Source organism: Dipodomys spectabilis, unplaced genomic scaffold, assembly GCF_019054845.1.
Source record: "Dipodomys spectabilis isolate Male_0828 unplaced genomic scaffold, ASM1905484v1 ptg000140l, whole genome shotgun sequence".
Classification (NCBI taxonomy): Eukaryota; Metazoa; Chordata; class Mammalia; order Rodentia; family Heteromyidae; genus Dipodomys; species Dipodomys spectabilis.
This window is the reverse complement of record NW_024870817.1, coordinates 21,625,698-21,648,545: the sequence shown is the minus strand read 5'-3', so window position 1 is coordinate 21,648,545 and position 22,848 is coordinate 21,625,698. Positions and strand designations below refer to the sequence as shown.

Genomic DNA, 22,848 nt, shown 5'->3' with positions numbered 1-22,848 from the left:
CAAAAGAAAATTGGAGCAGTAAAAATGTTAGTCCTACAGGCTCAATATAACCCCCTACAACAGGAGGACATAATTGGCTAAAGAGTCAAGGAACTTGACTCAGTTTCAAAGATAAGGGGGGAATGCCAGGACCAGTTTAGCCAAAGTAACTCCATTTTGTATAAGCAGCCATCTAGTTTGTAAAGTATAAGCATGAGCTGACCTTGCCCGCATCTGCTGTTTGTGCAGTAAGGGCAAGCTGACCCTGTCTGTAAGAGAAAAAAAGAAAGAAAAACAATTTCCAAGAAATGGCCAGCTCCCAGAGACGAAGCCAAAACGCAAGGTTGAGACAGGCCAGGTGGAGGCGTTCAATCAGTAAAAAGCACATATGTAACCCTCCTGTTTTAACCAATAAGAGTTAATGATTAGTTAGTTTATGATTTGTGGTTTTGCCCTATAAAAGAAAGCCTATAAGACTGGGAGGGGTCGCTCTCTCCATAGAGACGGCCCTGACGGTCAGTTTAATTCTCGCTGCTTGGAGCAAAATAAAAGCTTTGCTTATCTTTTGCTTTGTGTCAGCCTCGGTCCTTGATCACGAACCTTATCACTCCACTCTAATATATGTACCTTGGTACCTCGTCCATCACCAGTAGCCCATTTTTCACCTTATCCTCTTCTTCCCCCTTCATACTACCAACCCTGCTCTCCTTTTTTCCCCTACACATCAGCTTCTGTGCCACCATTCCCAGGATACCCCTCCCTTGATTGCTCCAGTCCATCTCTGTCTGCGCCTAGACAGGCTCATCAAAGGGCAACCATGTGGCATTGCACACTTCATCCAAATTAAAAGAACGCAAATAACGCCTTTCTCCTAATACTAATCAAGCATCTTTTATGCTTTGTAGGTGACCTAGCACCATTTAGCTTTCACTTAGTGAGTGGTAAGTATTTTTAGGCAAAGAAAAAACAAACCTCCAAGTTGAACAAGCCAAAAGGATTTTTTAGCAAGAGGAATTTGTTCTGATTAAATATTTGCTGTTCCAAACTCCAACTCAGTTTTGAAGAAAGAAAACATACATCAGAGACAGATTCTACACACAAGGGTGTTGCCTCTTAAGTCTAGTCTGGGCATGTGAGGACATGGAGGGTTAGCCAGGCTCAAACACTGAGTCTATGTGGTTTCTGCTCAGCCTCTGAAAACTATTTTTTCTCCCATCCTTCACAGTATCCAACTCTAAGCCACAAACCAAGTAAGAATAAATAGTTCACGTGGACTTCCAATCCTGACTTCATTGCTCACTTGGGTAAGTCCTATCTCCCGCTTGTCTCAATTTCCCCATCTATAAAACGAAGTGATCTCAGAGTTTCAATAAGAATGATATCAGATAAACCTTGTGACATGCTTACCCCAATTTCAAAAACTCACAGTAATCATTAAGCTTATTTCCTTAATTCTAAAGCATTATTCAATAAGGAAAAAGAACTTTCAGGGGATGGAGTCAGACTCATTGCCTAAATCACTGACTTATGGCTGCACTTCAGTCTAAATCTGGGAGGTAACCAAGCATCTTAGAACTCATTAGATGCTCTAGTCACTTTACCAACCAATTCCTACAAATTAACTTCAAATAACTCTTCGATAAGAAGAGTTCTAGCTGTGCGCCAGTAGCTCATGCTTGTAATCTTAGCTACTCAGGAAGCAGATATTTGAGGATCTCAGTTCAAAGCCAACCCAGGCAGTAAAGTCCATGAGACTCTTATCTCCAATTAACCACCAGAAAACAGGAAGTGGTGCTGTGGCTCAAGTGGTAGAGCACTAGCCTTGAACTGAAGAGCTAAGGGACAATGCCGAGGCCCAGGGTTAAAGCCCCATGACCAACAAGAAAGAAAGAAAGAAAGAAAGAAAGAAAGAAAGAAAGAAAGAAAGAAAGAAAGAAAGAAAGAAAGAAAGAAAGAAAGAAAGAAAGAAAGAAAGAAAGAAAGAAAGAAAGAAAGAAAGAAAGAAAGAAAGAAAGAAAGAAAGAAAGAAAGAAAGAAAGAAAGAAAGAAAGAAAGAAAGAAAGAAAGAAAGAAAGAAAGAAAGAAAGAAAGAAAGAAAGAAAGGAGTTCCAGCCACATGTGGTAGTATAGGCTTGTAATATCAGTACTTGAGAGAATTCAAGGCCAGCCTAGGCTATGTTAAGACCCTGTCTCAAAATACCAAGGGCTGTACTCACCTAGTACATGCTAGGCCTGGGGTTTAATCTCAAATACTGAAATAAATAAATAAATAAATAAAGGAAAATAGGAAGAGGAAAAAAATTGAGTTTCAATTCCCCCTTCCATAACAGAATTAAAAAAAACAAAAACAAAACACAAAAACAATACGCTTTTACTAATATAGTCACTTCGTGAAACATTTCCAATCATGAACATAAGTATTAAGTTCAAGGAGAAGGAAGCTAGAAGAAGCTCTACGTGATACATGACTCTGCCAACAAAGGAGAGAGGCTAGCAATGACCCTCTCCCTCCCTGCCCCCAACAACTTCATATCAAGAAATAGTAAGGAGACAACTACAGAAAGGCCTTCTGGTCTAATTGGCCAGAGGACCAGATGTTGCCCACTTGGAAAATGTACAGATGTGAGTGGCATTTACAGAAATGGCAAGGAAGATGATTGTGGTTCTGGGATATCCTGATTTGAGAGATGAAAACACGATACAGGTAAAACAAATTAGTTTTACATTTCTAGAGCAGGGAATGAAACCAAGTTGCTGAGAATGCTTTGGGCAGCTCAGCATGAGCAATAAATGAAACTCACAGAAACTAGAAGAACGAGATTTGCAAATTATTTAATCATCTCTCACTTCAAAAGAATCTCTGGTAAGCCACTCCCAGTCTCCTTTCTGATATTCTACTAGTTTCCAAATTCCCCAAGGTAGTGTTTTCTCTGTCATTCTAGGCTCTCTGATAGCGATGTCCACTTAATAGTGAATAAGAGCTGTGACATGGGAAAAAAATGAGTCAGCCTCCACCATTCCCTAGATAGAATGAACATGCAGGTCCAGTTCCCAGCGAGTGAGCATCCTTGAAGCCTTTTGTGGGACCTGAAAGTTATTTTAAAATGATAACAACAAGTACTCACATCCCTTTTGCTTAGGTACCTGGAAATGTCCAGGAGAAAAGTCTATCATGTATCCATAAAAAGAGGCCATGCACTAGTGGCTCATGCCTGTAATCCTAGCTACTCAGGAGGCTGAGAGCTGAGGATCATAGTTCAAAGCCAGCCATGGCAGGAAAGCCCCTGTAAGATACTTACCTCCAATTAACCAGCAAAAAGCCAAAAGTGGAACTGTGGCTCAAATGGCAGAGCACTAACCTCAGATGGAAAAAGCTAAGGGACCTTGCCCAGGTCCTAAGTACTGGCACACATAGGAGCATGCATACATAAGCATGATTTTACCTGACCATGCCACCATTCAAACCAGGCATTTCTTGTCCCCAAACAATAACTATTCAGAACATCAAAAGCATGCAAAGATAGGCACTAGAGTTCACAGCTTTTCTATTTGTGTCTGTCATGGCTAAACACTTAGAAAACAACTGGAATGTAAATGTACTTTCAGTCCAAATGTTATCATGGGAGAGAGCCATTATAATGGGAAAAGGGCTCTTCCAATGGAACAGGATAGATTCAGTAAAGTTTACCTTCCATTGAGAGAACTGTATAAAACTAAAGGCTGACCATATATGCAAATCATATCATATCATATCAGATTGTGAAAGAGAATCAGGAAAGAATTCCAGTGGAAAAAATATGTAGCTCGTGAATGAAACAAAGCAATGAGAATGGGGACAATGTGGTGGACCCTCTTACTAGACACAACTCATTCTGAAAATAAAGATAAATTAGGAGGTGTACCCAAGATTAGGAATCCTTGTTTCAAGGCTGGAGGGGCAAATTTATGAGGGAATGACAGCATTTAGGGAGCAGGAAGTGGCAATAATTCATCTGGCAGACTACACTAAGAAAACTGAACTACAGATAAGGATTTGAGAATAGCTATCAAAGATCCAGAAAAGGCAACCAGTGGGGAAGATCTGCTCTCTCAAGAGCAATCCACAAGCCAGGAGGAAGACAGTGTTAAGTCAGCCCCAAGCATGGGAAATGCAAACACTCAGGGACTGCTAAAAGCCTAAGTGAAAAAATAAAACACTTAGCTAACTAAATCAGCTAACTTTCTTCTTAAGTGTGTAAAACTAGAGTACAGTAGTGACATATTATATTCAAATGCAACATGTATGTGACTGTCTCTGTATAATTTTGAAAAAACACAGTAAAATTGAGTTTGCATTGTATTCTTCATTCCCTACTATACCTACATGATACAGATATATATCTATATATATAGATATATACATAATATACATATATACATTACAGCACAATGTGTGAATGTCTACTCATTCCCATCTACTACCGACAGGTATTGTTTGAGGGATGAGGGATACAAGCAATAAATAGTTAAAATTTATGCTAAGATGTTGAAGACATAGCTCAGTAATAAGAGCGCTTGCTTAGCATGCACAAGGCACTGGGCTAACCCTAGCACCACAAAATAAACGAATGAATGAATGAATGATCTATACTAACAAGGAGCTAACTTCCTATCCAAATGCTACATAAAGATGTATATACTGTGGCTATTTCAAGTATTTTCATGGTTAGTTTGAACTATTAATTATTTTATCACAGTTTCATCAAAAGAATCTGCTATGTTTGTAGCAGATTCAAACACCTACAACTTTGAGAGTCTGGGAGCCTGACTAGGAACCAGCACAAAGCAAATAATTAGGTATCTGGCCCCAGCATTCCTTCTCTCATTTTATGTCAGCACCACCACATCCTCACCCTCACTATGTTTTCTACTATTTCTGTGTGTTGGTCCTAGGGCTTGAACTTAGACCCTGAATTGTGCTTGAGTTTTTTTACTCAAGGCTCTACCACTTGAGCTATATCTCTACTTCCAGCTTTTTGCTAGTAAATTGGAGATAAGTGTCTCACAGATTCTGCTACCCAGGCTGGCTTCAAACTAAAATCCTAATTTCTCAGCCTCTTGAGTAGCTTAGGATTACAAGTGCATGCCACCAACACCCAACTCTTACTACTTCTTGATCACCAAAATGCTTGCTTTGGATTCATAGAAGAGTACAAATGAATTTTACTTATAAATTACTCTCCATTTATTGCAAAATACCACACAAAACAACAGGTATAATGTTATAGTGTTAAATGCATCACTTCATTTATTGCTACACTTTTCTTGCCTAGTCTATCTAGCATGTGACTCACATAGCAACTGCTTGCAACTTAGGCTAGAACTCTGGTACCAGCTTAAACTTTAGGTCAGTGAAGTTTCTCTTTCAGAGAGTAGGCAAAAACTGCATGTAACCCATATAGATCCACTGAGGGTCTAATACAAGAGTCAGCATACTATAGCAAACTTCCTGTTCATAAAGTTTGATTGGAACAGAGCCACAATTATTTGTTGCCATATTGTTTGGACCACTTTTGTATTACAATGGCAGCCCAGAGCCTGCAGTAGTAACTAGCAGGCTCTTCACAGAAAATGCTAGCCACCCTAGCACTACTAGAAAGAATAATTGAGGAGTTGTGCAGAACTGTTCATTGCAGAAGTGCCAGTTCACATTTCAAAGGAGTGACAACTGATGACAACTCAGTCGACCCATCTGAAGCCAAGAGCACGGCAGAGTAGAGTGGAGCAATTCAGGGGTTGTCCCAACACCCTACACCTGGCTTATGGCTTCTGCCTTCGGCCTTCTCCTGGTGTGACTTCTTCCTCCCTGGAGCTGTCTTCATTCAAATGAAACTTGACTCTCAGTGAATCAAACTGTTCATTTCCTACTTGTCATTTTTGGGGCAGCAAAGTATGTATCTTAAATTTATTTTCTGGAGGGAGTGGAAGGGGCTGGGGACAAACATGTCTCTGAGAGTCCCACACTGGGTTGGGTTTTTTGTTTTTGATGGCTCAAAAGCCCTCATCAGCACTAACTCAAGTCCTCACATCTGCTACACAAACACAGCCTGTGTGACCAAAAATAAAACCCACAGTGATGAAAGCCAGCATGTGGAAAGACAATTTTAGACTTATTTGAAGACTGTAGAAACTGTCTCAACTTGAAAAAAAAAAAAAACCCAAAATACCCAATCTCTTGTCATTATTACCCCTCCCCACCCCAGCTGGCAAGGGCAAGACAGGTCCCTATTACAAGCTCATCTAGGTTCCAGACAAGCACAAGGAAAAGGCATTCCTGCACTCCCACATGATCCCAAAAGTCAACAGAAGTAAGAGCATAGCTAACTCCACTGTCTCTAGTACTCACAAATGCAATACACAGATTTAGCATTCAAACAAACATATGTGTGTTCAAGCACTCTATGTGTGGTTAGGTGTTCCTTCCTTACCTTCTTCCTAAGCTGCTTTGTTGGTGTTGTTGAGACAGGGTCTCCCTATGTAATCCAGGCTGGCCTTAGACTTAAGATCCTCTGTCCTTCCCAGCTACCCAACTTCTAAAATTACAGGCATGAACCACCATAGCTGGCTGCCCAAATGCTTTTCTTTTCTCCAATCTGAGGTCTAGGTCAGCCCCCAGAACTATCTGTTTTGTTTGAGAACTAATAGCAGACAACGATTATCGCTTTATAGTGGATAATGATTTAAAAAATGAACTCGGTTAGGGGCTGGTTCAAAGGATGAATTGCACATCTTTGAAGCACTGGCAATCAATCAGGCAGGCAGTCCAACTAAAGTAACCCTGGTAACTGAAAATATCTACGCAGCCAAAAGCCCTCCTCAGGGTAAGATCTCTACACCTGATATCTTAAAGCTGAAGCATGGTTCACAGACTGCATATCAATGGCTGGCACTGAGTAGATGGGGAGGAAAGTGTAGAGATGCACATTTGAAGTTCCACAGAAAAAAGTAAAACTTGCAGTAGAAAAAGAGAAGAAGGAAAGGGAAAGGGAGAGGAAGAGGAGGGGAGAAAGAAAAAGGAAGAGGACAAGGGAAAAAAAAGAAGAAACAGAAAGAGGAGAGGAAAAGGACAGAAGGTTTTGATGAGGAGGAAACTTAAGAAAAAGCACCAGTGAAGAAATGTAAAACAACAAAAAAAGTTAAACTAGAATGGAAAAGACTCAAAACTGTAAACACTAATACCAAAAGGTCAAAATTATTTTTAAAAAAAAATCAGGTGCTAGTAGCTTACACCTTTAATCCCAGCTACTCAGGAGGCTGAGATCTGAGGATCATAGTTTGAAGCCTGCCTGGACAGCAAAGTCTGTGACATTCTCATCTCCAAATAACCACTAAAACTCCAGAAGTGGAGCTGTGGCTCAAGTGGTAGAGTTCTGGCTTTAAGCACAAAAAGCTCAGAACAGTACAAAGGCCTTGAGTTCAAGTCCTAGGACCAATACTAAAAACAAAACAAAACAAAAAACAGAAAGAAACTCTATTAAAAGACATTAGTTCTACAGAAGACATTAAAGCAAAAATGCAAGCAAGTATAAGAAAAAGGTGATTCTCTCTTCAAAGGAGAAGTCACATACATCAGTTATGTGACGACTCACTTCTGAGTGACTGGCAGGAGGACAGTCAAGATCTCCAGCAGATGTCCTCCAGCAGTGAAGGACATCTCTTTAAGCAAATAATTTAAACAGTTAGTTGAAGTTTTCTCTTATTTTATATTTATAAGACTTGGTATTCTGAATGTCCTTTTTGCAATGCAAAGTAAGAACTTTTTCTTACTATTTAGTAAATGTTGCTTGAGTTCCATTGCCAAGAATGTGTTGTCCAAAATGCCTGCTGTTTTTAAAAATAGAACTCTAGCTTTTTATTTTTATGCTGGTACTGAGGCTTGAACTCAGGGTCTTGAGCTCTCACTCAACTAACTACTCATAGCTGGCATTTTGCCACTTGAGCTATGTCTCCAGTTCCAGTTATTCACTGGTTAACTGGAAGTAAGAGTCTTAAGGATTTGTCTGTCCAGGGTAACTTCAAACCTTAATTCTCAGGATCTCAGCTTCCTGAGTGTTAGAGCCCCCAAAAGCCAAGCTGTGAGATCTGAAAGGACTAGGAGGATGGAATGCTTCCTCTCAACATGAACTCTGAGAATGCTGAGAGTTTCCTGAAAAGGTCAATCAATACTGGCTTGAAGAAAACTCAGATTTCCATCCTGAGTGTAGGCTAATTCCACACCAAACTTTCTGGGAACTTGGGGATAGGCAAAAATCTATGCTAACTGTAAGTCATTTATAATTTATACCTGCTTCTTAAGAAATTATTTATCACTTGAGTAAAAATATACCACATGATTGGTGCCTGTGAATGTAGCTTCACTTTCCGTGTATGCACCTGTACCCTACTCAATAAATACCTTGTAAATTGGACCCAGGACACCTGACACTGGAGGAAGACTTCAGGCCCCTGGCTCCCCAAACCTCAATTCCACAATCTGGTAGCTGTTATTCTTACCCAGGTCATCACAGGTTGCAACACTGAGCATGGTAAGTTTATGTCATGAGTATGATAAGTGTGAGCCACAGTGCCTGGCTAGAACTCTAAGATCTGCTTGGTAATATAAAATGAAAAGGGGATGGGTGAGGGTAGGTGGTACAGCACTTGCCACAGCATGCACAAAGGTTCCTGAGTTCAAGTAGGAAAGTAGTTAGAAAGGAAAGAAGGGAGGAAGGGAGGAAAGGAGGGAGGGAGGGAGGAAGAGATGTAGGAATGTAGGGGAGGGAGGGATGTGTATCTGTAATCTCCAGGATTTGGAAGGAAGAGGCAGAATGATTGTGAGTTTGAGACTCTGACTTTAAAAAAAGAAAAAAGCACATAAACACAAAAATAGGGATTATAGAACATAAGCACTGTCATAGTGCAAAAGTCAATATGATAATAAGATGGCCACAGAGTGACTAATAGGTGGGTGATATATATAGTGCAGATACACTAGATAAAAAAAAATGATTCATGGTCTGGACTGGATAAAGCAGGGTATGTGTAATTTAAAATTAATGAATTGTTTACATCTGGAATTTTCTATTTAGATTTTGTGGATTTCAGTTGGCCCCAGGTAGCCAAACTAAAGAAATCAAAACCTTGGATGAGTGGGAAGCTACTACATTACAATATTTAAACACTGTTTCTTGTTCCATTTCTTGTTCTTCATTCCTTTGCTATGTCATTAGGTCCCTCTTATTCCACTTGTATAACTGATGGTGTTCATTTCCAACTGTAAACTCTTGTCTGTTTACTTATCTGCAGGTGTGTTGGGCCCCTTCAGTAGATAGTCATTTAACAGATGGTTTTGACTGTTCATAGAAAAATGCCTTAGAAAAGGTCCATTCTCCCATCTCACTGCCAGACCAATCGTTAACAGACCCCAGTTAACATCTGGTGCTCTCCAAAAGGGTTCTGGATAATGGGTCCTCAAGATCAAGGACAGTGAGTATTGTTTCTTGCCTTCTGGCTCCTGGCAAGCTCAATATTATTGGACAAGGGTCAAGTCTTTGGTTCAGATTCAAAAAATAAATTAAAATGCCTCCCAGTAGGATATCCATTAGTTCAAAGTGCCACCTCTAGTACAAAGCAATTTCCCACCCATCAAGTTCCTCCAGCCTTCACTGTGTATGGAAGGATGAACCCCGGAGAGGGGGAAGCCAGGGGCAGGAATGTGCAGGCATTCTTGCTTTCTCCTCCACATGGTGTTGTCTGGGTGGAATTTAAATCAAAGATAAAACTGGTGAGAAACCTGTATCCTCACAGTCACTCATACAGAGAGGAGAGAGAAAGAAAATGGAACCTAGAGGATTTAACAGGTGGTACCTCACTGTCACTTCCTTATAGAAAAATTCTGATGGTCCTTAGTGTCCTACAACGGACTTGGAGTTTGACAGCCCAAACTTACTCTTAACCTTAAAAAAAAAAAAAGCTTATGCCTGTAACCCTAGCTACTCAGGAGGCTGAGATCTGAGAATCGCAGTTCAAAGCCAGCTCAGACAAGAAAGCCCACTGAGAGACCAAAAATTAAGTTCGGCAGTAATGAAACTATAAGGAAAACATCTGTCATCTGTTTACTGGAGGATAAGTGTTAGCACCTGCTCCAAGACAATGTGATGGTATCAGCATAGTCCAAGAGGTCAGACCACCCTTATCTGTCACCCCCAACCCTGTCAGGAAGCAATTTAGGACAGGGAAATGAATCAGCATTCCTGTAGTTAGCCCTGCTTACCTGCTTACCCCTACCAATGATATGTTTGCTATATGTGACTTAACCTATCCTATAGCCATTAAGCTGGAAAGCCCCTACCCTTACTAGACATGATTATACCCCTAACCAATGAGCTTGAGACAAGATTCACCCGTGAACAGCTGACCAATCACATAACCAATGTTGTAATGACCCCTCCCTCTGCTTCATGTTCCCTATAAACCCTGCTGGACAAGGGGTCGGGGCTCACAATTTCCAACCTGCTGCATTAGGGAGGGTTGTAAGTCCCACTGGAGCTGTAATAAATGACTCTCATGCATTTACATCGGCGACAGTTCCCTGGTGGTCTTTGGGGGGTCTACAGCCTGGTACTATACCACAGAGTCTTATCTCCAGTTAACAACCAGAAAACCAGAAATGGTGTTGTGGCTCAAAGTGATAGAGTGCTAGTCTTGAGCTGAAGAGCTAAGGGACAGCACCTAGGCCCTGATTTCAAACCCCACAACCAAAACCAAAACCACACAAACAAACAAAAAACAAACTACTCTTGATACATTTGACTCTTACAATATACACCAGCACACTGCTGGTAAAGATAGTATTGTATGTTATGCTTTTGATTTTTTTTGTCTTGTTCATTTATCTGTCTTTGGGGGGTAAGGAGGGGCATAGAAATGGAGGGCCAAAGGGTAATAAACAAGTGCAGCAGTGGTCCTTAATAAACACCATGTTGAAAACAAACTGTACAACTTGTGGGCAGGGGACAGAAAAACTGGGAGAGAGTGAAGGAAGGGGTGACCTTGTCCAAAAAGAAATGTACCCATTTTCTGACTTATGTAACTATAACCTTTCTGTACTTTAGCTTAATAATATTTTTTAAAAGATACAACAGCACGAAGAACTCAGCAGCAGATTAGTAAAAGAACTTTTGAAAAATATTTCATCTCAGGTTAACATAAAATCCTCTAGATTCAAAGGACAGAGTTAAGAAATATATTTTTTAATTTGTTATTATTCTAGCTCAAAATAAGAAGGCACCTACTCAGAAAGGCCAGTTCTATCTGGGGCTTTGATATGCCTAAAACAAGTCTTTGGTACACTGTACTCTGAACATTCAATCAGTGAAAGACCAAATTAAATACCCAAGCCCAACTTTCCAACTTCAGCATGAATACCTGTCATTCTCCAGTGGGTCAAACTACATGGTGCTTTGGGTTAAAGTGGAATATTTTCCAGCAATGATGTTTATTTTAAAAACCAAACACAACCTGTGGGCAGTTCTTTTCTACTTGTAAAGCCACTGAACAAACAAACAGTAGGTTTGGGGCTGCCCTAGTCTCTTGTCAGACCAACTGTCCTCAATGTCCCTAGAACTCTGCTTTGTCCCTGAAGACAGAAAGGGCCAGTAATAAGATGGATATACTTTCTAGCAGGAACAATTCTCCCTGCCACTGTACCCAGGGATTACTTTGGAATCCCATGGAAGGTGACACTTACTAAACAGCTTTCCCTATTACTTCAGTGTCTGGCCAGCATGCAGGCCTAGTGGCACCAGCAAAGTAACACTGGCCAGGTGATCAACAGTCCTCAGTCTGAGTGTCAACTGTATCTCCTACCTCCACTGTGGGTAAGTCATTTCACTTCCTAGTTGGCTCAGGACTCTTCTACTTTAAAAACTCAAGTGATTTATTCAAATTTTGTTTGCTAAACATAATTAACTATGAGCTACGCCCTTTTTCCACTCATCTCAGTTATAGGATCCTTTTGTCAGGACCTTGATTCTGATACTTTTGGATCCCTGGGGCTAGCACAAGGGGGGCATCTCTCAAGCCACACTGACTACACTAAGCGTCCAATAATCCTTCAGGCTAAATATAACAAATATAACAAACTCATCTACCAAATTACAGTGTCTCAAACATACTGCTTGAAAGATGTCAACTCCAGGAACCAGAAAAGTATTGTAAAATGTCACTCTGAGGTGACTAAGATGTATTTAGAGCTAGTCTTTTGAAATCTAAGTTGTTCCTAAGGCAAGTAGCTTCTGTACTCATCCATAGTCATGGCACTGTAGTGTCTGTAGATTTTGGAAGTGGTACATCAAAAAAACAGAGCAAGGTCAAGCACCAGTGGCTCACACCTGTAATACTATCTACTCAGGAGGCTGAAATCAAAGGATCATGGTTCAAAAGCGAGCCAGGAAAGTCAATGAGATTTTTATCTCCAATTAGCCACCAGAAAACTGGAAGTGGCACTATGGCTCAAGTGGTAGAGTACTCTCACCTTGAGCTAAAGAACTCAGGGACCCAGGTCCAGAGATCAAGCCCCACAACCTGAGAGAGAGAGAGAGAGAGAGAGAGAGAGAGAGAGAGAGAGAGAGAGAGAGAGAGAGCATCCTCAGGTCACTCATGGGATCAGTCATCTGTAAAAGAGGTCTTAGCAAAGCTGGGGACATTCAGGAAGTATCCAAGTCAAGTCCAACCAAGTGAGTGGAGTATATAATGGAGGGAGCACAGCATGGTTAAATCACAACTGATTAGAATGTAGAATGGAAACTAATACTTTCAGGTTCTGTCTGGGAAAGTATATGGTCAGCACTGGCTCCAGAAATGAGAGGATGGAGGGAGAAAAAAAACCTATCAGTGTCTCTAGCCCTTACTAGTAGTTAACACATGGAGGATAATCAAAGCTAGAAATGAAAAGGCAGCTCCAGGGAAAGCAAGTGAAAAGGGGCTGGAAGCACTTAAGGAACAAGCAAAGAAGATGACTCCATCCACACTACAATGGCAGATAGGAAAGAAGAAAAGGGGAAGTGTTGGCAAGGGCGTCAAAAAATTTGTATCTTCACACATTACTTCATTATGAATATCTCACATAGGGTTGAGGATAGAAAATGGCATAGCTGCTTTGGGAAAACAGTAACGCAGTTCCTCAAAAGGTTAAGTAAGGCACTACCATACAGTCCATCAACCTACAGACCCCAAAGAGATGAAAACATGTGTCCACACACACAAAAAAATCCCTGAATATTCATTGAAGCATTATCTATAAGAGCCAAAAGGTAAAACAATTTAAATGTCTATTAAATGATAAATGAATAAATAAAATATGGTATATTCACACAATGGTTGGTCATGGGGCTTGAACTCTGGGCCTGGGCACTGTCCCTCAGCTCTTCAGCTCAAGCTGAGCACTCTACCACTTGAGCCAAAGCACCACTTCCGGTTTTCTGAGTAGTTTATTTGAAATAAGCAGCTCACAGACTTTCTTACCCAGGCTGGCTTTGAACCATGATCCTCAAGATCTCAGCCTCCTGAGTAGTTATGATTACAGATCTGAGCTACCAGCACCTGGCACATGAATGAATCTTGAAACATACTGAATAATGTGAAGAACAGAAAGGGGTATTCTATGTACCAGTCTGTTTTCTCTTGATAGATAACAAATATCAGGTAATGTATAAACAATAGAGGTTTCTTCAGCTCTTAATTCTAAAAGTTGGGAAGTCTAAGATCATGATACTGACATCTAGTGAGGATGTTTTTACTCCACATAAAATGGCTGCACAGTATCACAAGCCAAGACAGAGAGGCATTCTCTCTCAGGTCTCTCTTCCTCTTCTTAACAAGACACTGGTATCATCAGAGGAGACTGAACCTCACTGTTTCATTAAACCCAAGTGCTCCACGTGAATTGGAAATTAAGATTCCAAGGTGTAAATTTTGGAGACCCATTCAAAGTGTCACTGAATAGTTCCTCTTATATTTAATGTCTCAAATAGACAAATCCATAAAGAATGAAAATAAACTAGCGGCTGCCTGGGACTGGAAGAAATCGGGACTTAATGTCAATGAATACAGTTTCTTTGAGAGTGACAAAAATGTTATAAAATTAAGACTGTGGTGATGGCTACATAGCTCTAAAACACTAAACTGTATATTTTAAGTGAGCCAATCAATCGTGTGGCATATGAGTTGTATCTTAATAAAGCTGTTCCAAATAAAAACCAGAAGTAATTATGTGATGCTAGAGTTATCAATGCAGTTGTATGAGGTGAGGAATCAATGTGTTAAGTATTGTTCTAAACATTTTTCATGGGTTAAATCACTGAATTCACACAAAACCGTATAAAGCATGTTAAGGCTGACTGACTGATTTTGCAGTACCAGTGATCAAACACAAAGCCTTGCACATGCTTGGCAAGTCTCTACCACTGAGCTACATTTCCAGCTACACAATGATTGTGTGTGTCTGTGTGTGCATGCGCACGTGTGTGTGCACTGTGCACCAATAATGGGGCTTGAACTCAGGATTTGGGCATTGACCCTTACCTTTTCCCACTCAAGGCTTGTACGTCAGCCAAAGCTCCTTTTTTGGCCTTTTTGGTGGTTCACTGGAGATAAGAGTCTCATTGACTTTCCTGCCCAGCCTGTCTTGAGTTCACAATCCTCAGATCTTAGCCTTCTGAGTAGGTAAAATTACAACCATGAGCCGCCAGCTCCTGGCCACACTCCTACCCTTCAGGCACTCGGGTAAGGCCCATTCTTTGGACTCCTTCAGTTCACTGTCTCATCTTTTCCATATAATCTTCTCTCAATACCACTAACATGCATAAATTTCCCTTTAGTACCTCTTCTCTCATGAGGGCACAGCAAATGTGAAAATAACTAGAAATACAAACCAAATGAACCTACCTCACCCCTATGCAATGTGTTCTAAGACACTGAATTTTTCAGGCAAAGAAAAATCCTTTAAGCTCATCCTGCTAAGAGCAATGATTTTAACCCCCGTCTGCAAGTATATCTAGTATCTCAAGTTTGTAGCTGTTTAAATTATACAATGAATGGCAAGAGCAGCAGAGCAGCCTGCAATAAAATGACTCCTTTGTTTCTTTTTTAGTTTTGATACTGGGGTTTGAACCCAGTACATTGTACTTGCGAGGCAAGCACTTTGCCACTGAGCTACATCCCAGCCCGTAACTCCTGTTCTGAGATGGGGAACTGCTTCAAGAGTAGGTAGTGCAACCATGCCCCCATTCAACCTCTGCAGGAGAGACTTCAGCAAGTGGAGTTCTCATGGCAAAGAGTTGTTTCCCTGGTGAGAAGCAGGAAGAAGTTAGCCTGGCATCTCCTTGTACTTCCCTGTTACTGAGATTCACATTCAAGCCACACTTGGAAACCAAAGAACTGAACAAGAGCTGCCTCGTGGTCTCAACCCACACACTTCGGTGGGCCAAGTGACTCTGACAGTTCTTGTCTACTTGGTAGAGGCGAGAATGTGGGGTGGGAGGCGACACACCCCATTGGGGCCATGACAAGTATCCAGTTCTTTTCCCTCTGTCAATCTCATCCTCAAGCATTTCCACGGGCCAACAAAAGGGGTGAGGACTCCAGCCGAAACCCAGTGTGTGCCCCACAAGGGGACCTTTCAGTGCCCGCCCTCACACACCGCCTGAGGATGAGGTCAGCCTCCTTCCAAGGCTATGAAACAAGCCGATTTTGTGGCCAGATGGTCCCCTGCAAGGGGAGAAGGATTGGTTTCACCCACAGAGACCTCATTCCCTATGCAGGAAGCCCAGCCAAACCTCTTTTAAATAGGTACATTCAGAGACAAGCATGGAAACATTTACAAAAGCCCCTCTGAGACATCAGTGTTGCCCTTTCCCTTCATCTCCCTCCATCTGCTCTCTGACCCCAAATTACTCCCCCCCCACCCCCCCGCAACATACACCACCTTCTTAATTTCTCCCTGTTTTCTCTGATGGCTCAGAAATTCATAATGGCTCCCCAACTGTCAACAGACTATGTTTAACACCTCTCTTGGCACTAAAATTCCTGAGAGTTTTTGGACTACCCCTATCTCTTCCACATCCCATACATACTTTGCCTTGCCTTTTCTCCTCCTCTAGTAACATCAACCAATAGCTTAAGAACACATTTGTCTCAGGTTCAAATCCTAACCCTACTACTTAGTTCTTAAGTACTACCTGGCACAAGATACTTAAATGACTGGATGCTCTCGTTTCCTCATTTGAACAGCAGGGATAATGACAGTGGTGATGAAGGAAGGAGATACAGGTAAACGACTTAAAACATATTTATTATTTATACAAGTCACGTCTTTCATGAATCCTACCTTACACCTCCAGTCAATACCTTCTATTTCTTGAATGCTTGACCAGCAGTCAGAAAGGACATCCCGGCTAGAGTTGGAGACTATTTGCTGGGGACTATTTGGATAGTAATTAGATGTTTAAATGATGGCATTCATGTTCTAAAAAATATGGTTTTCAAATTACCTCTACCTCTAGTAGCAATGTTTCACCTCCCAAAAATGCCATGTTTGTACAGTTACAAATCTTGTCTTTTGTATCCAAGTCTTTGATTCTAGTAGGACTAAAAGCTTTCTGAAGAGCAGAGATCATGTCACAGATATCTAGGACACTGAATTTCCCACCACAGGATCTCAATGAATCATCAAGCCACTTATTATTGAATTTAAGAGAACATTAAGCTATTACAAAATCTAAAGTAGTAAATGGAGGGCTGAGAATATAGCTCAGTGAGAAAACATTTGCCTAGCATGTGTGAGGCCCTGAGTTCCATCCCCAGCATTGCAAAACATATATCAAACATGTGAAATGGAAAACTAAGTAGACCTTTGAAGTAAGGGTTTTTGTTGTTGTTGCTGTCTTTTAATCTACCCTTTCAGCATTCTAATTCCTGGACTTCTTTCCACAAATACACTGGGTTAAATATTGGTAAGAGGAAGGGAATGGAAGCCCAACAATTGAATACAGAGCAAAGCTGGCAAAGGCTCATGAGGCAGAAAAGTCCTCGGTCTCCTATTTCTGATGTGCTACAGAAGGGCATCTATCAAGCCGGGGGCTGGTGGCACATGCCTGTAATCCTAGCTACACAGGACGCTGTTATCTGAGGATCATAGTTCAAAGCCAGCCCGGGCAGGGAAGTTTGTGAGACTCTTATCTCCAATAAACCGCTAGAAAACTGGAAGTGGTGCTATGGCTTAAGTGGTAGAGCACCTGCCTTGAGCTGAAGAGCACAGGGACAGTGCCCAAGCCCAGAGTTCAAGCCCCACAACCAACAACAACAAAAAAAAAAGAATGGCATCTATCGTTCTTGTGGCACTAATAACTTCCACCTATTTGAGGCCTCTGGAGAGTCAACATCTCTTTTGAGTGATAACTGTCATACTAGATACACTATAGTTCTGACTCTAGCACCTTCCTGAATATAAGCAGACAATCCAAAGTTGCTGACAGTAGTTTCCATGACATTCAAGACCATTATAAATCTACTGCTCAGGAATAAGCTTCAAAGAGCTTACTGTAACTAATGGGTAAGGAATATATCACTCAATTCTTAAGAAAATGCTTATTTGGGGCTGTGGATGTAGTGCAGCAATAGTGTTTGCATACCATGCATGAGGTACCAGAGCAAAAGAAAGAGGAAGACAGGAAGGAAGGAGGGTGGGAAGGAGGAAGAAGAAAAGAAAGAAGAAAAAAGAAGGAAGAAAGAAAGAAAAAGAGGGAGGGGAAGGGAGGGGAGGGGAGGAGAGGGGAGGGGAGGGGAAGAGAGGGGAAGGGAGGGGAGGAGAGGGGAGGGGAGAGGAGGAGAGGAGAGGGGAGAAATGGTTGTTTTGAGGCACTTGAACATATTTAACACAGTCATAATGTCAGCACCGGGTGGGGAAGATGGTCTTCCCAGGAGCAGTTCTTCACCAAGGGGAAGCACGGTATCATTAGGGCCTGCTCCTGGCTTCTCTCCATCTCCTTACTGCTTGATCCTTACTGCTTGGAAGGGTAGAGGGATAAGTGGTAATTCTCTAAGGGAGATGGGGCTTGAATAGCTAGGTTCTCTTCTCAAGTTCCCTGGGATGAGAGCTGTCTTCATCAGAATGCTGCTGCTGCTGCTGTTGCTGCTGCTCTCTTCCCCTCAATGGGTGCCCAGGCAGATAAAGTCTGCCATGCTTTATGCTGACAGTGCCCAGTCTGGAAAGTCAGGAAGAGGAGGACCACCTCACTGCAGACACAGCCACATTGTCTCACATCACTTACAAGGAATGGCTGTGAGGTTTGTTATCTCCTTGCTCCCATGTTACTTTCTATTCAGAATAGAGAAGAAAAAGGAATGATATTATTGGACTTCTTCAAGAACACACACACACACACACACACACACACACACACACACACACACACACACACACACACACACACACACACACACACACACACACACACACACACACACACACACACACACACACACACACACACACACACACACACACACACACACACACCCTAATCTGATCAAGAGAAGTACTCTAAGAGAAGAGAGGAAATTCCAGGAAAAGATTCTCTGTCGGTCTCCATGAGTATCATGTATTCGTACACACTGCCCAAGAAATGTGTAAAAATCTACAATTACCCCTTGAGACAGAACTCTCTCCAAACTAACTTGTATCATCCTTTCCAAAATGGGCAAATTGTTTCTAACAGCTGCTACTTGAATACTGGCAGACATTCTTATGATGAAGGAAAAATGTACTGGTGTATAAACAAAGTCTGTACAGTTCATCAGAACAACTATAAACACAGCAAAGACAAAACCCACAGCCCTCTGACACACACATTCCTTACCAACAGCATCAGATTGCCTCCAGATCACCACTAAAGATCAAAGTTTGAATGGCTTACCTGCTTGGCCAGAAAGTAATAGAGAGGCTTCAGGAAATTTCAGAGAGAATAAGTATTCCTCAAAGCATGGCGGCATGGAACTCTGTCCTGTAACTCACATTTTCCACACACTCATCAAACATCAGCAATAGGAAGAACAGAGAAGAGGCAAACTTACGTGCTCCTTCACCTGCTTGGCCACGCTGGGCGACATCATCATGCAACAGAGGCAGACCACCAGGATGAAGTAGAGTGCGTACATGAAGCGGGTCGTCCTGGACTGTCGGACCTTGGGGCAGCAACCGCAGCAGAGGGAGCAGCCAGCAGACCCACAGCAGCAGGCCAACTAGAAAAGGACACAAACATACTCTCAGAGTGTGGTATTGTGACTTAGCAAGAAATGCTTATTTGGTCTTTATGCCAGGTTCTTAGCACTAAAGTTTCTAAAGCCACTGGATTTTTCCATGGAAAGTGGTATTTCACATTTTTGTTATTATTTTTTGGTTATTATATAGGCCATGTACGGAGGAGTTACAGTTACATAAGTCAGGTAAAGTGAACATTTCTTTTTGGACAATGTCACCATTTCCCTTGCTTTCTCCCAGTTTTTCCTTCCCATCCCCACCCACAAGTTACATAGTTCATTTTTAACACAGTGACCAAGGAGTACCATTGCTGCATTTGTTTGTCCTTTGTCCCTCTATTTTTGTGCCTCCTCTTATGCCCCCAAAGGGTTTTGTTATTTATAATGAACCCCTTTAAACCACATTTGAGTTTATGCTAATGATGACCTTTGATGACTTCCCCAGGTCACATGGGGATGAGGGCTGGTTGTCCCAGGAAATCAGCTGTGTGACTTGAAGGGTTGGAACATTTCGCCCTTCCCCCGTGATTCATAGTTCCCAAGCTACTGAGCAGTATCTACATGCCCCTGGGAATGGATGCTCCTGAGCTTCTAATACTTCTGAACCTCAGCCTATGGACCTCTTTAACCAGCTGTTCATTTATATATTTATATCTTTTATAATAGACAGGTAAATGTAAGTAAAGAGCTTTCTTGAGTTTTACTGAGCTATTCCTGCAACACTAAACTCAAGGAAAGTACAATGGGAGCCCCCAGATTTATCTCCACCCAGAGAGGAATGGGAAAGTCCAGACTAAAACTGGCATGTGAAGTCAGGGCACTAGGGACTAGGACCTTTACTTGTGTGGTTTTCCTTAAGGTAGTGTCAGAGTTGCATTAAACTTTAGAAGAACAAGCTGACATCATGTACTAAGCTATTACTTTATAGACATTCACCCCAGCCTTAGGCAAGCCAACCTTTCAATACACAAACTGACGATCCTTCTAGGCACCCTGACCACAGGGCACACAGAGGAGTTTAGAGGGTGATGACATAGCTTTCCAGAACTGGTCTTTAATGAGCATTTAATGGCTTGGGAGATGGCCAATAATAAACAGGAAAGGCACAATTCATTAGAAGTACCACAATCATTGCTCTTCAGCCAAAAAAAAAGATTTCTGGGAATGGCTAACAGGAAGAAAAGAAGCAAAGAACTTGACAAGTGACAAAGGGAAGAAGAACAAGAAAAACAAGGAATTGGACTCAAGAATAGGACCTGATAAAATTGAAGCTGCCAACTATAACAACAACAAAAAACAACTGTATGAGCCTCAAAACATGCTGGGATGGCCAGGGCTTTACATAGTTCTTCATCTTTAGAGGACACAATGGAAGTCTGCAACCTGAAGCCCAAAACACACTATTTATCAAAACCTCATGTCTCTAAGGGTAAGCTTCCTAGGCTGGTCAGTGGGGCATGGGCCCAGCAGAGTCACAGAACTCCTGCTGCACAACTATCACTATATTCACCTCTTATTTGGGGGAAGCTAGGTCTTTATTACAGTATAACATAGTAGATCATAGGATTAGCAGCTCAAGTGCAAAGTCACACTGTCAAGTCTGTACCCAAGCTTGCTACCTACCAGTGAGCAAGTTATTAATCCTTTTAAGTCTCCTCATTTATAAAGCAGAGATGGTAAAAGGACTTAGGCTTACAGTCTCCTGGACTCTCCTTAGATGTTCTCACTTGATATACATGCTGTGTGGGAAGGACCTACAGTAACCATTAAGGAATTTCATAAGGGATTATCCTGGTTGGCATTACAACCAAATCTGGGTGGACTAACACTATATTCCATAGCAAACTGAAGTCATACAGTTCAATTTCTTAATAAGAATTTACATCAAAGTTAGGGCCTGTGCAAAGCTTCAAAACAAGCATTGGTTAAAATACTATATTATAAATATAACATGTAATGAGACTATATTATAGGTTTACAGGTAAGATAACAAATTATAATGCTGTAAGGTTTAGAAATCTTGTCATTTCCCAAGCTTCATTTCATGAAGCAGCCACCATTTGAGCCCTTTGTTGTTCAGTATTAATTTTCTACCTCAGAGTTTGCTAATGTCTTCCCTCTCATTTACATCAGTAATACAAGTCACTTTTTTTAAGTTTGAACTCAGGGCCTCAAACTTTCTAGGCAGGTACTCTACCACCTGAGCCACACACTAGCACTTTTTGCTTTAGGCTTGTCTTTTTTTTTTTTTTTCCCTGCCTGTCCTAGGGCTTGAACTCAGGTTCTGGGTTCTGCTGAGCTTTTTGTTTATTTGTTGCTCAAGGCTAATGTTCTACCACTTGAACCAAAGCTCCCATTGCAGCTTTTTAATGGTTAACTGGAAATGAATCTCATGAACTTTCTAGCACAAGCTGGCTTCAAATCACAATCCTCAGCTCTCAGACTCCTGAGTAGGTAGGATTACAGGTATGAGCCACCAGTTCCTGATGTTTTAGTTACTTTTTGAATAATGTCTTGTGTTTTTGCCTAACTCTGTGATTCTACTTATTGCTTCCCACATAGCTGATATGACAGTCATGAATCACGATGCCCCACAATTTTAAATTTTTAGTTGATTTGAGATCTTGAAAACATTTTGCCCGGGCTAGCCTCAAAGTAATCCTTCAGATCTTAGTTTCTCCAACAGCTGGAATTACAGGCATGAATCACCATGCATGGCTCAAAGGACGGCTCCTGATTTCTAAGACTAGGCCACTGCTTTGTAAAATAAATTTTACTCAGGCTGAACCAAAGGATCACACATATGAAATCCTAAACTACTGCTTGTATTTGTACAGGCTAAATCGCCCTTATAATTCATTCATCCATATTTTTAATCTCCAATTTTATTGACCTTTTTAGAGTCACATGCCCAACTTTCTCTCAAATTCACATTCTCCCCAGCTGGCTTGACTCTTTGGGCTGTCCTTCTTCTTCGGCCTCCTCAAACTTTTCCCTATTATCTTCCTTCACTGGTTTTACTCTTAAGCCAAGGCCACAGGTAACTTTTCTTACTATATTTCAATTTTAAATGTGATATCCTACTTAGGAATAGAAAATATTTAAGAAGCAGAGCACATCGCTTAGATCTTAAGTGTCCTCCCAAAGGTAAAGGCTTGGTCCCATTATGGAGCTAGGAAAAGGTGGTGAAAACTTTAAGAGATAGAGCCTAGTGAGAGGTCTTCAGGTCAGTGAAGGGAACTGGGAGACCCTGGCTCCCTTCTTGTTCTCTTTTGGCTCCCAGTCCTGAGGTGAGTAGTTTTAGTCTGCCATATGCTCCAGTCATGATACGCTGCTTCATCACAGGCCTAAAGTACCAGGGCCACCTAATCATGGCCTGGAATCTCCACAATGGTGAGCCAAAATAAGCATTTTCTCTTTATAAGTTTATTACTTCCAATATTTGTTACAGTGACAGAAAGCTAATACCTCCCATAATAGAAGTTTCTCATCGAAGAATCACTACTTAAACTTCCTATCACCACAGAAGGGAAA

General features: G+C 41.4%; 1 protein-coding gene across 1 annotated transcript in view; it reads right to left on the bottom strand.

Moving 5' to 3' along the window:
- The window catches only part of Serinc5 (serine incorporator 5), a 96,219-nt gene that overhangs the window by 27,423 nt on the left and 45,948 nt on the right, over nucleotides 1-22,848 (bottom strand). The window contains exon 2 of the mRNA XM_042691025.1: nucleotides 19,129-19,296. Coding sequence (XP_042546959.1) covers nucleotides 19,129-19,296 — 168 coding nt within the window. The remainder of the gene's footprint in view (nucleotides 1-19,128; nucleotides 19,297-22,848) is intronic.